Source organism: Mangifera indica, chromosome 16 (assembly GCF_011075055.1).
Source record: "Mangifera indica cultivar Alphonso chromosome 16, CATAS_Mindica_2.1, whole genome shotgun sequence".
NCBI lineage: Eukaryota > Viridiplantae > Streptophyta > Magnoliopsida > Sapindales > Anacardiaceae > Mangifera > Mangifera indica.
The window spans coordinates 12,344,767-12,363,809 of NC_058152.1; the positions used below are offsets into that span (position 1 = coordinate 12,344,767).

At 31.8% G+C, this 19,043-nt stretch overlaps 2 protein-coding genes and 1 pseudogene across 2 annotated transcripts; all 3 read right to left on the bottom strand.

Annotated features, from left to right (window-relative positions):
- Nucleotides 1-2,492: 2,492 nt before the first annotated feature.
- On the bottom strand, nt 2,493-3,052 carry LOC123198988 (TMV resistance protein N-like). Its single transcript, XM_044613788.1, has one exon. It carries the CDS (start codon nt 3,050-3,052, stop codon nt 2,528-2,530), a length of 525 nt encoding a protein of 174 aa, XP_044469723.1. The 3' UTR covers nt 2,493-2,527.
- A 1,565-nt stretch (nt 3,053-4,617) lies between these two features.
- Nucleotides 4,618-7,467, bottom strand: LOC123199229 (annotated as a pseudogene).
- An 851-nt stretch (nt 7,468-8,318) lies between these two features.
- LOC123198989 (disease resistance protein RPV1-like) lies at nt 8,319-13,852 on the bottom strand. Its single transcript, XM_044613789.1, has 6 exons — nt 13,368-13,852; nt 12,015-13,095; nt 11,393-11,764; nt 10,890-11,281; nt 8,540-8,612; nt 8,319-8,396 (listed from the first exon to the last, which is right to left on the bottom strand). Exons 1-6 carry the CDS (start codon nt 13,850-13,852, stop codon nt 8,319-8,321), a joined length of 2,481 nt encoding a protein of 826 aa, XP_044469724.1.
- Nucleotides 13,853-19,043: the final 5,191 nt, after the last annotated feature.

A 19,043-nucleotide genomic window follows, 5' to 3' on the forward strand; every position in this document is an offset into this window, starting at 1 on the left:
CTTGGCCAAAGTGAGAGTGCACACGTGGACATGGTGCTAAAGATATTCAACATTCAAGAATCCAAGAAATTTTTTTTTTCTATTCCACAAGGCGTAGATCTCTCTATAGATTTGTGTCCTCGGACACAAGAAGAGAGATATGAGACCAGTAGGATTCTATGTGCATCAACTATTAGATCCATCATGTATGTCATATTGTATAATATTTCATATGCCTTGAGTATATGTAGTAGGTATATTTTTTTACAAGCAAGTGATCAATTGTTAATTGAATTTAACTCAATCATAAATTTATCTATGAAATAAAACTTTTTTAAGGCAGAGGGTTGAATGAGCGAAGACCATGTTTGCTGATGGAGATGTATCACCAAGAACCACAGCACACCCCGCCGTAACATAATGAGAGTAAACACCACCGCTTAAACTCATCAGAGTATACTGTCTCTTGTAAAAACTTGTGGCCTGTCACGGTATCAATTGCAATCTAATTTCTTCCATATATCATTGATAATATCCTTTACCAGGGCTGCCTCATTCCTTTAAAAAAAAAAAAAAAAGAATTAAATAATATGATACTAAAATTAAATGACTAAAAACCAAATAAAGAAATATAACATAATTTTAATTCTTTTCTGTTTCTTTTGATTGTTCATTGAATAAAAATTTTTAAAATGTAAGATTGGCATTATGAAGAACTGCGTCATGACATGAACTCGAGTTCATTTCTCAGTGGCACAAAATTTTAGATTCAAATATAATTTGATCATCACTTTCCATGTCCTAAAAACTTGTAAAACTTATCAATGCTAAAATTCAATTCAATTCTCCGAAAAACATGAAATAATTAGTAACTATGCATTCAATGATGTAATCATCTTTAGATAATAATTAGTTGTCATCCAAAATCGGCAGTTTGTATTAGAGGATAGTGTTTGTATTAAGTCTTTTTGTGTTTTGGGCCAGAAGACACACAGCAAGAACCCAACTCAAATTAGCATACTATAAAATATAATGTCAAATTTCCAATTGATTATTATTTTGACCGTCTGAATCTGTATCCAGTAAATCTGGAAGAGATAATAAAAATAGAAAATATATGGAACTGCAGTGTGTAAGATTATCACTTTAAAAAAACTTATCACTTCAATTTTTGAAAAAATTACAACTTTAATCAATTTTAAAATGTTGCATACTCATAAGTCATCATGTTTTTAGAATCTCTTGCAAATTCACAACAAAAACTCTTATCACAACAAGTGATTGTGTTTCCTCGTATCAAAAAATACTTATTTAAATAATTTATGAATCGTGGATGACAAAATGAATTTACATACAAATATGTAGTCACTCTCCCACCAATCATAATGACTAAATCTTTATTAATAAACATCAGTATTTCATGATCAAATATCTTTCCATAATACCCTTATCGACTAATTACGTCACTCTCTCGGTTGATTGTGTCAGAATATTTTTTTTCGATAATCTATGGGCATTCTATATTTGTTAGGTTATGATTCGAAGATTCAAAAACTTATTTGAAATGATTAATTTTTGTTATAATATAGATCAAAACGAAAAGATTAACATAAGTGCGAAGAAGGATGTGTGAAGGTGCATACAAGTGCATATGGGTGCGTATGGGTGTGTATTGGTGCGTAAAGGCGCATATGGGGGCGTAAGGGTGCATATGGGTGCGTAGGGTGCATAGAGTGTGTATAGGTGCATAAGGGTGAGTATGGGTGCATAGGGTGCATATTGGCGCATATGCATACATAGGGTGCGTACGGGCACATATGGGTGTGTAGAGTGCATAAGAGTACATATGGGTGTGTAAGGGTGTGCACATCTGCACGCATTCATTTTATATCTATATATACACACACACATATACGCACCTTGCTCGCACATCTGTTTATATATATATATTATTACTATTTATATATATATTATATTAAATATTATAATATAATATTATATTATATTATATAACTTGTGCACCCAACGCACTCGTGCACACCCAACGCACTCTTTATACACCTTTTACACACTCTACGCACTTTTTACTCACCCTATGCACCTTTACGTACTCTATGCATCCCATGCACCTTTTATGCACTACCCGTTCGCACTTACCATTCTCTTCGCTTATATTTATTTTTTTGTTCCTATCTGTATTTAAACAAAAATTTATCAATTTTTAAATATGTTGTGAATCCTTGAAACATAACTTACTGAATCTTTGAATCAGAACTTATCAAATTTTAAAAAAAAATTACATCAAATTCAACATAATTAGTTAAGAGTGACATAATTAGCTGAGAGAGTATTCTTGGAATTAAAATTAAATTTGTTGATAAAAATAAAACTACAATACATTTGCCTAAAAATGTTTAGACGGAAAAATTATTGCCGATTTTAATTAATATCTCTTACATAAAAATTGGTAATTTGTAGCTTCAAAGTACTTACCAAAAAAAAAAAAAAAAAGATTATTACATAAAAACATTGATACAAAAATTTACAGTTACCTAGAGTTCTTTGAATCATAACCAGACAAGCTGGCTGCATCCCTCAAAGCAGTCCTCCATCTCTGCAACATCTCTGAATCATCCATAAAACGCTTTTCAAGCTCAGCAAATGCTTTCCCAAAATCCCCAGTTTGATTCCTGACATCAGATGGATCTACGTCATAGAAGACTGGTATTACGATCCGATCATATGTGTTCTTACATTTAACAATCTCTTCAAGTTCTTTGAGACACCATCTGGAGGAAGCGTAGCCTTTAGAGAAAATGATAACCGAGATCTTTGAATGTTCAATTGCCTTTAAAAGAAAGGCAGAAATTTCTTCTCCTCTAGTAAGCTTATCATCAATGAAAGTTTTAATCTTTTTCTGACAAAAGGCTTCATACAGATGGCTGGTAATGTTTGTTCGGGTGTCCACACCATGGAAACTAAGGAAAACCTCATACTCTAATTTAGGAGTAATAGAGGAATAAGAAGAAGAAGAGGAGGCCATTAACTGCAAGTCATGAAAGGCACTTCGCATTAACAAAGAAGGCTAAACTATATGTCACATAATTGAGTAATTGCATTATATTCCACAATATCTAAGTATTTTCTTGCTGTACATTTCCACTTTCATCTCTTTCCCGGAAAATATGCCGTGTCTTTCGTCTTTTTGACTTCGACGTTTTGACCAATTTAGAAATGTTATATTGCCATTTTTTTAAAACTAATTGAAAGGAATATAAAAATTTTAAATTTCAAAAACATCTTTGAACTTTTTTTTCAAATTTCAAAAAAAAAACCAAAAAATTTTTATTAACACCTTTAATATCTTTAAAAATTATAGTTTATCCTTTAAACTTTTGAAAATGGAAAATGAAAAAAACAAGGGGAGAAGAAAAATTTTAAAAATTAAGAGTGAAAGGAAAAAATAGAGTGAAAAAGAAATAAATTGGAAAATTGATATAAAATAATTTTTCTAACCTTTCACTTAATTAAATTCACTAATGGAAGTAGATATAAGCAAAAAATTGGAAATTTAAAACGTGAGAATTTACCATTTCAACAAACCTTAAATGGGAAATAGTCTTTTTGACTTTGTTTCTCATTTTGTATGGCCTAAAATTTTCTAAAATGTCGGTAATAATTCATGAGGGTTAGGTGAGATTGACTTTAATTTAATAATTCAAAAGGGTCAGCTGAGATTCATTAACTTTAATATTTTAATTAAGGCCTCTAAGCTCTTGATGTTATAGATAAATTTAGATAATAAAACTTTATATACAAACAAATCTTTCTAATTTATCTAAACAATATTTTTTCTCTCACTTTAAAATATATTATTCAATCAGAAGTCATCATGTCTGTTGATATAGATAAATTAATAATATTTGTTTATACATATAATATCACTCTACAAAAATAATCACATTGAAATATCAATTTTAATACAAAACAGATTTTGGTTGGCCAATCAGGTATCAAAAACTCTCAACTTGAAACTATACTGCAATGAAATAGTAAACAAAATTTTAACAATAATGATATTCACCTGTAAATATAACCAAGATCAAAATATTTTATTGATTTAAATGACATTTAAAATTACACTTTATATAAACGTTAAGTCATTAATATATTTTTATCAATTTCAATTTTTAAAATCTTATCATTTCAACTTTTAAAAAAATTATGACTTTAATCAATTTCAAAATATTGCATACTCATGAGTCATCAAGTTTTTAGAGTCTCTTGCAAATTCACAACAAAAACTCCTTATCACTACAAGTGATTGTGGTTCCTGGTATCAAAAGATACTTATTTAAAGAATTTATAAATCCATGGATGTCAAAATGAATTTACATACAAATATATAGTCACTTTCCTACCAATCATAATGACTAAATCTTTATTAACATACATTAGCATTTCATGATCAAATATTTTTCATACTCCAAGAACATACGATCTCATAAAATTTACAATTTACTTAACTACAAATGGAGTACGGAGATTGTTGCCTTGTAAAACTTTACATGACAACATTGCAACGGTACCCCAAAAACATAAACCCCTAAATATAGGCTTTAAAAGCTGATAAAAATGAACATCATGCATAGAAAATTGATTTAATTACAAACTTAACTTTGTCCGGGTAATAAGACTATTTATATTTACAATTTCTCAAGACGCTTGTGGTTGCTTCAAAAATGTCAGCAATTTAAAGTATGCAGATTATGTTTGTAACAGCAATGTCCAGAGGTAACTTTGATTGGGAAATGAAGTTCGAGCAATGATGATCTTCTAGAGAGATTAAGCTTGTTGATTTTTTCTGGTATAAGATTAGGTAGGCTCGCGAGGACAGGTGGCCCAAATTGAACTCAAAACTCTTAAGGCATTGGAAGTACTCTCCTAGTGCAAGCAAGCCTCAAGCAGCCTGCCGAGTTGTTAGGATAGAAGACATCAGCTGTAATGTTTCTTGGCGAAGATGATCAACCTGTTCAGGCAAGAGCTTATAAAGTTGGTAAGATGTCAAGATGTTCCAAGTAAAAACTAACATAGATCAGATCATACAAACGTGAAATTTAAAGAACCATGTTAAGCTAAGATCCATATTAGACTCTGTAACCACACTTAAGTTAGCAGAGAAGCGCAGCACTCAAGAAAAAATCAACGACAGTTTTTTAGAGCATAACAAAAAAGATATTTGCTGCGAATCATGAATGCAAAAAAAAAAAAAAAAATCACCAAAATGATGAATTCAATGCCAAGAAGATGGTTTAAAATAGGTTTGATTTGTCTGGCGTCTTGGGCTTGCAGAATTTCGGCCAGAAAAATAACTCAGTCATCAGCGAGTTATTTTCCGTACAAGCTGCATAGTGCTTTAATAAACAGTTAAAAAGTAGAAGAAAACTTCAATTTTGCAGATGAATGCAAATTCAACTCATTAGAAAGTTTCTCAATATAATTCAGATGTGCTGATAAAGAACTAACTGACGGGTCAGAAAACGGGTTACAGAAAGCTATTGAAAGTTAAGGTCAGCAATACTTTAGAAGAATCCAGAATAAAGCCATACTTGATTGAGCAATGATGCGGAATCTTACCTGGTTCACGAAGCTGACTAGAGCTTCCAACTTCCAACTTCTCGATTGCAGAAGGTATCCTTGGGATGTAACCTCCTTCTACCAGTTGACCGGCAGCGACAGTTTCAGCACGAGTTTATTGCGATAACTCCATGCCTAGAGTCAGAGCATCTTCGGCTCGCTGGCATGACTGTATTAGATTATTAACTTCCATATATTGTGAATCAGTCAAGGTGTCAGGATAAGGAATGAGAACCTGTTATCAACGTCAGCCTATTAATCAGCGTTATTCTACCTATGATGAAAGACCTTAGAAAAGAATTCAATTAAGATGTGAGTAAAAGTTCAAAATAGGCAGACATTATATAGATCGGCTTTTGCAGCAGTAGATTTCATGCGGAAAAGTTCAAAATAGGGGCTCAAGCCATCCTCTAGTATGTGAAGCTCTATATCACTAATATGGGCCTGCAAAGCAGACCTCAGTTCACAAATTTGCCTTGTTTGCTCTTCAACCCATTGTCCATACTCCATCTCACATGCTGCAATTCCAGCACAAACCTCGGTGAAGACTTTTTGTTTAATGCAAGGAGATGAAATGACAAAAAGTGTGTTTTATAAGCAACAGGAACTACTGGAAATCAAATTTCAAAGAACAGATTCAGCACATCAGAGATTATATGCATAGCTTCATAACACAACATCATTTTTCATGGAGGTATCAAGTTTTCAAAGTGCTGGACGCTTGTGCTTATGGATGGCTGGAATCTATTGCCAGGAACATTTTTGAGGCATTGATTTATGGACAGCAACAACTTCAGTGCGGATAAAGAAGTGATATAAATTTTCTTATGTACTTGTTACAAGCAATTGAAATGATATAGGAAACAAAACTATGAAAAACTTGCAGGAATCATGCTTTGAAGGGATCACGATTAAACAATAAATAGCAGGAGCATACCTTGAGTGGTGTTGGTAAGCTAGTAGTAACAAAATTTCACAAACTGTCTTAATATTATGTGTACACTCTTGGTTCCGAGATTCAGATACCAAAAAAATGCAATTAGAGTCATGCAATTCAGCAATACTTTGACAAACCTGGGTTTATAGGTCCAAAGAACCCCATCTGAGAAACTTCTACTCCACCACCTATATACAAACCCTGCAGTGTAGCATTTGTTGTTCAAACATTTGAATGTAAATGAAAAATGATGGGAAAGGGTTTCTAGTGTCATAATACCGATTAAGCAAGAAATAGAAATAGTAAATCTTCTTAATGCTTCTTGTCTAGCTCACTCAAGCTCCTGCTCCAACTGAACCAACTTTAATCTACTAGATTCTAGCTGTTGAACATAGGCCTGTAAAACAAACACAAACTAAAAAATTCTAAATCACTTGTTGCATGTTAAATCTGATTCAAAGTAGGCCTCAACATACCTTTTTCCACAACCGGCTTTTACATGCAGCCTCACGGTTTTATGCAAGATGCCTTTGTATCTACAGGATTTTGTAACAAAGAAAAAGACTCACTTCATTTTGAAGGGAATATTGTTTAATCTATTTAAAAACCATATACAGAATTAGCGACAACCTATGGGTAAAATTGGTCGATTGAGAGACTGCAAGAACTGAATACACTGAAGTCAAACATAGTGAATGGGCTTATAAATTCCAAATCTACTTGGGGTCACAAACTGGGTGGATGGAGAGTTCATGCCCTTCGAACTTATGATGGGATGCAGCTCCATTAGCTTTAGACATAAACACACACAACATATAAGCATAAAGACAACAAGATGCAAAATTGATATAAAGGGTATCTGAGTTTGAGGTCTAAATTTGAACTGAAACAAAATCAGCCTAGCAGGATATCAAATTGAGTTCCAGAGCATAACAACCCAAGTCATGGAAACCTTAGAAATTTGCTTACACAATAACAGAGTCTAGAGTTAAGTACTGACATAATTTGATTCAGCTCTAAGAAGACTTCAATTTAACAATAAGCTGTATCTATTGTAAATGAAATCAACAAAAGATGAATTGTTTATAAGGATGCAGAAGAAGAAAAGCAGATGCAGTTTGTATCAATCTAATTATACAAATCCAGTGATGAAAGTCAAATATCATAAGTAGAGAAAGAAAAAGGCTTTAATTTAAATGCAAAGGCAACACAAACAAGATACTGGTTTCCCATTTCTCGGTCTTCATGCTTATGATTAGAATCAGGCAGCCACTAACATCTGAAATCAAAGCAGAGGAATTCTAAGAATAATTTTCTTTCATGATAACTAATCCGTGCAGCACCAGTTACTCGAAGTAAGACTCCATAACAGGTGCCTCCGTTAAAAGGCACTGGACGCCTAACAGTAGGATAACGGCTTCCGTTTAACTACCTCCCATCGCAAGCTTGAACCAGATACTAAATCAGATACAGTCTTCTCCTTGCAATCTTTCATGCTTCACGGATAAATCATATATCAAAAACCAAAGGGAAATAATATTGACAAAACCAAAGGCAACAAGTATATGAATATGAGGATTCACTGAAAATAGATTAACGAGTTAAAATTTCTATGTAGAAGAAAGATGCTTACAGTTGTAGGCCTATCCATCACTTGTATATTGCTGAATAAGGAGACCATCTATCTAAAATTTCATATGTTTTCAAAAAATACCCCCATTGGTCATGTTCCTCGCAAGAGCTTAGACAACGCTTCAAACAGTCATTAAAAGAGCAATTTATAGCATTCAATCTCTGGTCTCTGGTCTCTGGTTTCTGGTCTCTGTCCACTGATCTTGCTTATCTTCATTGTGCATGCTCAGAAAGCAGCATTAACTAAATGCATCAGCCATCGTTTTACCATATGAAAGAGAGGCATGGGGACACAAAGGAATCTTATCAACCAGTTCTGACCTAATATAATGAGCTCATGGACTTTGTACTTACTTCAGACTTTCTATAGGAAGAGGATCTTTCAAGTGTCAATGGTACAGCACATTTGCTAACCGCATAAAGTAGTCTGTCAAATACAATAAATACAGCATAGCCTTATGTTATTTCTACATGTGACAAATTGAACGACAATAGATCATTTTTTATAGATAATGAGTTGAGATCACTGTATAACCTTTTTTTTAAATTAAAAAAATCACCGTAACCATGTGAAGTTTATTAATAGGTGGAGTTATATACAAAATCTTGATAAACCATTTGAAACATACATCTTTGAAACAAAAGGGAAATAATTTAGAAATAACCATAGGCAACAATTAAAGGATGCCTTACAACATTGTTTAGCATGTAAAACATATCAAAATAATAATAATAATAATAATAATAATAATAAATATAGATAAAGAGTTAAATGAACATGAGAAGTCACCGAAAAGAGTGAAATATATATACATGTGTGTATGTATCTTTTTTTACATTTAATTTAATCCAACTTACAGTTTGTAATACATCCATCGCTTGCATATTTTTGAACGAGTAGACTATCTATCCAAAACTTCATATGATCTTGCTAAACCATATATTTTGCCATGCATCAAATAGCAGTTTAGACAACACTTCATATAGTCGTTTGTAGAGCAATTTATAGAATTCAATCTCATGTCTCAGTCCGCTCTTACATCTCTTCTCAAATCATCATTTTTGACATACAACAAGTCACTCCACATTTTTTCACCGGGCTTTGAACCCTACCATTCTTAGTTGAATGATCAACAAAGAACTTAATGACACCCTGGCTATTCAAATCGAGTGTAAGTAATTTCGAGGACATGATATGGTTGTTATATCCTATGAATACATGATCTAATTCAATAACCTCACCTTCAAACGCTAATGAATCAAAAAGAATGCCAGAGGAAATGATCTCCCCATTAACAAACAGATCATATTCAACGCTGAAACTTCTAAGTTGTTGATGTTTTTTTAATGATATAACAACACATAAAATGAAACAAATTAAGTTATCATTGAACCAACTTACTGGGAACTCCATATAAGTATTATTGCTTTTAAATTCAAACCATTTGGGAATTTCGCTTCCAGGGTAAAATATGGAGGTGTATGGCCAAGAACGCATTGCCCAGGGATTGTTATCCTGCATGTACATCACTTCTTTAAGGATATATGTTAAATTGAAGGGCATTTTTGTCAAAAGGTATATTTGACTTTCACTCAATATTTAAAATTTTAGAAATATAGAAAACAACTATTTATATTTAAAATATAATTGAACAAATAAACGAAAATTAATAAAATGATTAAGATCTCTTACTATTTATTGATTTTTTTTAGAAAGAATATGTCACCCAAAAAAAAGTCTCTTGTGAAATTGTTAATCTTTGAAGATTTTGAAATAAAAATAACAAAAAGAAATTAACACAATAAAATCTATTAACAAAAGGAAAGAGAAAAAAAAAGGAAAACAAATATTCAAAGAGAAAGATGAAAAAAATATTCAGTTAAATTATTCTCCAATCACGTAATCAATTCTACAATATTTACTGGGGTGAATAATGAAAAGAATTAAAAAAAAATAACTATCTGCCCTAAAATAGGAAAAATAGCAATATATTTCACAATCTTCAATTCAAACTCGAGAATTTAAAAAGAAAAAAAAAGCATCGTAGGAAACCAGAGAAAATGAGAAGATATACTTACTTCAAAGCAATCCCCCAAATTTGTATATCTGTCAATATTCATCACAGCGTCTAATTTTAGTTTGAAACAATTGATGAAGCTGAAATACACCCCACCATCCCCCCGAAGTAGGCTTAAAGCTGGTAATATCGATTCTAGTGATTTGCAATTATTTGCTTCTATATATTCTAACTCGGGTGGAAGCTCAGCTATGGATCTAAGCCTTTGGCAATTGCTAAAATTAAGCAGTAGCAAGTTAGAGAGGTCTTTGATGCTCACAGGTAGGCTCTCAAAATTGTTTTGGTCAAGATATAAATGTCTTAGTGAGAGTAATTGGCCAATACTGTTGGGTAACACTTCGATACAACAATCAACCAGGTTTAGCTTTGTCATTTTTTGTAGGATAGATAAATGGACGAGTGGGATACTCAATCGATTCTGCATCTTACATCTTGCAAAAGATAATGTCTTTAAGTTGATCAAACTTGTTATAAATGTTGGTGTTTCGGCAAAAGCCATGTCCTCTAGTTCAAGTTCCTTTAGAGTCGTTAAATTTCCTAGGTTATTTGGCAATCTGTCAATTTTGGAACAACTCGAGAGATAAAGACATTTTAGAGATTTTAACTCATGAATACTCTCCGGTAACCTTTCAAGCCTTGAACATTTTCTAAGACTCAATTTCTCTAGTTTGTATAGATGCTCTATTGATCGCAATTCTTTTATGGTTGTTCCATCTAAATATAGCTCTTCAACTGTGCATGGGAGATATGGAACTGTTCTAAGATTTGAGCAATTAGAGAGATTAATTTCTCGAAGAGATTGCCAATGAACACTAATTGGAAGATTATCAAAGCTTTTGCATCCACATAGATTAAGGATAACAAGTTTATGGAGATTATGGATAGATGAGAAACTATCGAGTAAATTTGTGCAATCTTCAAAAATCAGGCTCTCAAGATTTGGTATAAGTGAAAAATCCGGTACTCTGCATAAATGCTTAGAGTGATTGAGGTTAATATGTTTCAAATTAACCAGTTTCTGTCATAAAAAAAAATTAATTGAATTAAAACAACATAAATAACATACATATATTTACAATTTAAAGCCAAAAAAAAAAGAAAGAAAGGTAGTATATAAGTTAACATTTACCTGGTTATCAGTCCAAAGTTGTTTAACTTTGCTATTATGCATATGAAGTGCAACAAGGTTCTTTGGATTAAAATTTGGTGGCAATGATTTGGCAGAATATCCATGCCAGCAAAAGTACCTTAACTCAGAGAAATCAAATTTAAGTTTCTCAAAACCATGCACCTTCTTTCCTTCCTTGAAGCTATTTTTTTTTAAGAATCTTAAGTTATGGCGCCCTGTAGAGGAATCAGATTCAGTCACCTTATTTTTAGGTTCGGAAACATAAAATTCCAAGAATCTTAAGTTCTGCATATTGTTGAAAGTTTTGGGATTTAAATGCAACTCTTCTACTTTAGACATATCCAAGCGTATGCTCCGAATTGCTCTAGTTCCCTGGTAATCACAAGCATATTGATGAAAAGTCAATTTGAAATTGCTTAATTACATAAGTTCTTAAGTAATTTACTCTCAAATATATTTCTTTTCAGAATATGTAAATAAAAAAAATAATAGATATGTCATTACTACCTTATACCAAATAATTTAATTCCCAATGATAACTAGAAATGAATATTCTGCTAACTAATATTTTTATTATATTTGTGTATAAAATAGAAATAAAAAATTAGTGTTTGGCTCTTACCGTATTGTGCTTCAATATTGAAAATATATCCTTATGATCCCACAACCAACTACGTTTACCAGGATCATCAATTGATTCTTGTTGAACAATTTCTCTACCCATTTCTTCAAGTAAATCATGCATTGTTATGGTGTCAAATGATATAGTTATGAGACACTTTTCAATCAGAAGATTTATATAAATATGAGAGTCAAAGTCACGAACATTCAAGATCGGTTCTATGAGATCTCTTTTATATCCTTTAAAGAAACATGCAATATCTAAAAATAAATTTTTCTCTTTATCATTTAATCCATCATAACTTGTTTTTAACACCTTATGGATATCCCCATGACTATTAATTTTCAAGTTTTTTAGTGCACTTTCCCATTCTCTCTTTGTCCTCTTGAACAGAAAGGAACCTAAAACTTTAAGAGCTAGTGGAAGACGTTTAGCACATGCTACTACACTTGATGATAGCCCAATATAATCTCTTGTTGGGTTGTTTTCTCCAAAGGCATACAATGTAAAAAGTTGAATGGCTTTATCAAAAGGTAATTCTTTCATCTTGTGTATGTGATGCACTCCACAATTTGTTAGGACATGCTTATCCCTTGTAGTTATGATTATTCGACTCTCGAAATCCAAGTTGTCAGAAACTTCCCTTAAAAATTCCATTTGTTTGAAATTTGTAGTCACATCATCAAACACAATGAGAACTTTCTTATGACTAAGCCTTTCTATTGGGAAGATGAATCCGATATTGGGATTTATATCCCCTAAGAGTGCATGATTGACTTTTTGGCGGATGTCATTTAATCCTCCGATTTTCTCTGATTCTTCTCTAATATTTTTAATGAAGAAAGAATCTTCAAACTGTTTAAAGATTTTGTTGAAAACAGCATTAGCAAGAGTAGTCTTACCTATGCCCCCAATGCCCCAAATTCCAAGCTTGCGAACACCTTTTGTACATAATAAATCTTCAATCTCCTCGATTGATGAATCTAGTCCAACAAGGTTCTTGGTGTGAATTGTTGAGAAGTGATAATCCAATCTTTTCAAGATATGATCGATAATATTTTTTACAAGTGATGCCTCATTCCTATAAAGTAAAATAAATGCATAAATAAAATGATACTAAATTAGATGACTAAGAACAATTCAAAGAAATAAAACATAATTTAAATTATTTTCTTTTTTTTTTGGTTGTTCATTAAATACAAATTTTTAAATGCGAGATCAGCATTATAATGAACTGTGTCATGACATGAACTCATATTCTGATTTAAAACAGAAAATCAAAATAAAAAAAAAAAAAAAACTGCTATTACTCGTTACTGCAAGAAAGTTATTGATAAATAAATTTACAGTTACCGATAGTTCTTTGAATGAAAACCAGAAAGGTTGGCTGCATTCCTCAAAGCTGTCCTCCATTCCTGCAACATCTTTGAATCATTCATAAAACGATTTTCAAGCTTAGCAAACGAATTCCCAAAATCCCCAGTTTGATTCCTGACATCAGATGGATCTACGTCATAAAAGACCGGTATTACAACTTGATCATACTTGTTTTTACATTTAATTATCTCTTCAAGTTCTTTGAGACACCATTTGGAAGAAGCGTAGCCTTTAGAGAAAATGATTACTGAAATCTTTGAATGCTCAATTGCCTTCAAAAGAGATGGAAAAATTTCTTCTCCTCTGATAAGGTTATCATCAATGAAAGTTCTAATCTTTTTCTGACAAAAAGCTTCATAAAGATGGCTGGTAATGTTTGCTCGGGTGTCCACACCACGGAAACTAAGGAAAACGTCATATTCTTGTTTAGGAGTAATGGAAGAAGAAGAAGAGGAAGCCATTAACTTCAAGTGATGAGAGGCACTTTGCATTAACAGAGAGGGTTAAACTAAATCATGAAATAATTAAGTAATTTACTTTATATTCCACCATCACTAAGTCTCTGCATTAACAAATTGGCCGGCCGAAAATTTTTAAACTCTCAGTGATATAAGCGTTAGGTGAGGGTCCTTAAATTTTCACTATAAATCAAATAATATTACACCAAATAAATAAATGAAAAATACTTGGGAAATATTAGGTGCTGAAGGGATGCAAAATTTGGGCCCCCGAGGAACGCGCAGTTGGGGAAATTAACAAATTCAACCCTCAAGTTTCATTTAACCAACGTTTTGGTTTCCTTCGGTGTTATTAAATTGACATTTGAATCCCTCAAAGTCAAATCTGCTGATGATATGGAGCTATGGACTATCTTAATACCAACATAGGGACCAATATAGGGACCAAAATGTAATTAAAAATTTTCATGACTTAAATATAATATCCGAACCTAACCTTAGGATGAATTGCAATTTTCACCACAAAGGGCTGCCCAAGGAACTGTTGCCTTAGCCTCTTCCTCTTGGGCAACTTTTAATTTTATCTTTTCTTGTGCTAAAATCTAGGAAGCACTTATGCATTTTTGTGTTTTCGAATATATGGTTCGAATTTATGACTCATTGATAAATTGACATCATTTAATAATTACTTAACATAATTCAAATAAAATCACAAATCAAATTTGAATTGAATCAAGTCATCTATTTGGCTTATAAGTAAAACTAACTCAAACTCTTGCTAGCTAAAATTTAGCTTAGTTTTAAGACAAATTAAATCTTTTAACTTAAACTTAGTTTAAATTAGAAATAAAAAATTCAAATTAAACTAAATTAACTTTTGAACTCAAACCAACTCAGTTTGAATCCAACACTAATAAAAAAAGCAAAGGAACGTGCAGTTGGGAAGATTGACAATGTCAACCCTCAAGTTTCACTTTAACCAACGTTTTGGTTTCTTTCAATGTTATTAAATAGACATTTGAATCCCTCGGAGTCAAATTTGCTGGTTATATATTGATATGGAGTTATGGACTATCCTGATACTAATATAGGGACCAAAATGATAGTAAAAGTTTTCATGACCGAAATACAAAAGTCAAACCTGACCTTAGGGATGAAATTGTTATTTTCACCACAAAGGGCTATGTTAGAAACTGTAGCCTTAGCCTCTTCCTCTTGGACAACTTTTAATTTTATTTTTTGTGTTAAAATCTAGGAAGCACGGATGCATCTCTGTGCTTTTGAAATATTTCAAAAATCAAAATGACCCAAAAACCAATATGAATTATTTCGGGCCGTATTGATAATTTAAAAGAAATATGAAAAGCTATATAGAAAAGAAACACATTTCATATGTTAAAAATAAAAGAGAACTTAGATCGTTTCCAATTTACTTTGCAATTTGCATATTAACCTAACCATCTCCTCTTCGTCCCAACCATCAATGATTATTCTCCATCTCTGGCATCTTAACTCCTCACTGTCTACAACATTTCAACTCTTCACAATCTCCAGTGTCTAACTCCTGATCGTCTCCCTCGTCTTGAAATCTCGACAAACTCATCTTTAACCCATTAGTTCTTTAATAACCTATTCGGTTTAATCAGTGTATTGACAACGTGAACTCCCCTTCTCTTTGGCGTCTCAAAATCTCGATAAAGTCTAGAACAACTGTCTTCACTAATGTAACTAATATAGTATGCTATTCTTCATATTTGATTTAGAATCTAAGAAATATTTGGATAATTAAAGCAAAATTCTTCATAGCAGTCTTGTTCTTAGATTTGTATGGGGGGCGCACAGACACATACACATATGTATGTGTATTTTAATTTTAACACAGTTTATTCTACACATGTAATTACCGACCACCATCAAAATTTACACAATTTTATTATGAGTTTACAGCTGACTTAATTTCAGTCATGAGTAATTATTGAGTTCCTACACAATTTAGCCATTAATTTAGATTACTGTCTCTTGTTTAAGCATAGTTGGCCTTCAAGTTCAAACGGAGAAGCAGCAATGACATTATTACTCAAGGATTCACCAATATAAGTAGAAAAAGTGTGCAATCTGATAACCCATTTATTATAATCACAGGACCCCCTTTCAATTTCCCAAACCAGATCCCACCCCACTAAACTACCGATACTCAAACCACCCAAACATGATGTCTCCAAGCTCAAGATTAGACCCAAAACCCCATTGGCTCACACCAAATCTACTACTATGTACGACTAAACTGAAACCCTCTCTTTCAACCTATTAACCTAAATAAACTTAACCCGCCACTGCCACTTGTATTTAGCCCGACTACACACCAAACAGTTAAAACTTATGCTCTATTAATCAAGCCCAGCCCATTTACACAAGCATGTAGGCTTTCTCTCATATATAATATATAGTTTTCAAATTCAGGGCTCAAAGATGAACTATGCCTCCATTTGCCATTGAGTTAGTTTTAGGTTAGAAAGTTGATTATATATAAAATTTGTTACCGAATCAATGGTTATAATCTTCTCATTTCTACAATTCTTTTGTAAATAAAAGTAGATTTGAATCGAACCAAAATAAATTAGCTTGAACAAAGACCAATTTAATATAGTTCGGCTTCAATTCGAAACGTTTAACTCAGTGATTCAAATGGAAGACAATATTGAAGAAGAAGACTTGTTAAAAAGTTAAATTTATCAAAAACTAAGAAAAATTATCAAATAAAAAAAATTAAGAGTTTTGATAGGATAAACCACCAAGCTTCAGTTAAACTATTAAATTAGAATTCCGATTTAATTTCACATATTTTAAGCCAAACTAAATCTGATTCGACCCTAGATTGTAAACCTCACATAAACTCTCTCATTTTTTTTTTTTTAACAACAATGTTTTAAAGAAGTGACAGGCCTGAAGGAATAGATTTTGACCTGGGTTGAGTGACCAACGCAAGCCAATTGAGTAGGAGAAGTGAGCTAAGCCACGTCATGAATAAATCAACGTTAGTTATGACTTGTAATATTTGGAAAAAAAATACCAACTTAAAAATAGGGTTAGATCCGAATTAAATTAATTTGAGTTTAAAAGTCCATTTGATTTGGTGTAACTTGATTCGAATTCTTTTAGCTTGAATTTAAACATAATTTGAATCAAGAGGTTCAGTTGGTTTTGAATCCAAACTGAATTTAAGCTAGAGAGTTTCACTCCCAAGTTGGATAGATGATACATGACTTGATTAGGTTCAAACTTATTCACTGTTGAATTCGAAACTTATGACACACGACCTAAGACTGGGATGGAAATAGAGGCGGTTATGAGAATTAAAATGGGAGTGGGAGAGCATTGCTGTGTAGAAAGAATCACGTAGAAAAATTTGTATTGAGAGTTTTTTTTTGTGGGGAGTCCTGGCCTCTCATATCAGCTTAGTATTTTCATCTTCGAATTGGAGTGTGTTTTTTCTTTAGCGGTTTCCAGTTTATTCCTATTGACAGCATTGTAATGAAATGAATTGAGGAGTGATTGAATATTACATTGATAAATGAAAGAAACATTTTCTGATAACATTCTGTGCTGCCCCCTATTTAAGTTGCAGAGAGGCTGTAGAAATTGCAGCAGCTGCCTTTTCACCGGAAAAACAACCAAGGTTTGCATCATTTTTATTCAATAGTTTCAGCTTTGCTGATAAAAAATCCTGGTACACCTAGTCGCCATTATGATTTGCAGGAGTCAAACAAGTCTATGGAACAATTTTCAGATATTAAATGTTTACTAGCAGAAAAAACTGTACCTGTTGCTGAAACTTTTTTTTGTATTACTATAGAAAACTGCCCTTTATATCAATCTCATTCTCTTCAATTTTTTTGAAGAACCTAAATTTGTTGTTTCAGCCACAAAAAAGTATACTTTCTGAAAATCATTCAAGTAGGTGTGTTTGATTCTTTGTAATACTGATTTTTCATTCGTTGATTCTTTGTGATCTATTTGTGTGCGTGTGTGTGTGTGTGTATTATATATATATATATATATATATATATATATATATATATATATATATATATATATATATCGCAATGAGATTTTTGATAAAAATGAGAATCTTTGAATTTGTTCATCACAATAAGAAGAAAATTTAAAAAAAAAAAAACAAACTCTGAATTGTTCAGTATATTAATGGCAGATTGCTCCTAAGTTAAGCATAAAATAATTGGCCTCTTATCAACCACTAAACATAAATAACTCCAAATTAACAACATAATTAATTATGTTAAACACTGATTTGTTCAATGCTTGATTTAACTATTTCAAAAATGGAATCCTGAAGAAGTTTCGATTCTGCCCTAAATCAATTAACAACATTAATTTTTATTTGTATAAAAAAAATATTAATCATATGATTTCGTGATTTTTGTTTCATTAGGGAATTGTTGACTAATTAATTAGCTGAGAGTGAGATGGGCATTTTTCACATAAGAGTGAGGAAACCACTTAGTTTTGGTGTGATTAGAACACTAATTAAGTTTGTACTATATTAGTTAACCCATTATTAGCAAGGTCAAACCACTTTGGAATTTCGCATCCAAGGTAAAAAATGCACCCCTCTAGCCAAGAAAAAAAGATATCCTGTATGTACGTCAGTAGTCCATTTATTACTATATATTTTAATATTATGTCGTAAGAAACTATATTCATAATTTATTAGTCCGAATAAGATTTTCAAATAGAAAATATTTTGATTAAAGAATTATCAATTCTGTCTTAGATTAAGACTACATAGTATTTCATTATATCAAATAAAAAAATTAAATATATACATTATTTAGTTAATAATAGTAAATTTATGTATAAGAATATTATATAATAAGAAAGTTATATTTTAAATGTAATTCTGTATAATATAATTTAAAGTTAAGATATGATGAGAATAGTAAATTTAATGGTATCTTGAGAATAAAATGTGAGAACTACAAATTGGTGGATCTATTTATAATTGTGAATAATATTGTGGTGTTAGAATGGTTTTCATAAATTGGTGGATATGTCTTATATTTCTCAAAACAAATGGTAGTTTTTGATTAATAATGTAAAATGGTGAGTTTCAATTAAAACAGATCATTCCATAATGAAAGATAAAGAGTTATGAAAAAAGTAGAAGTTTCATTTA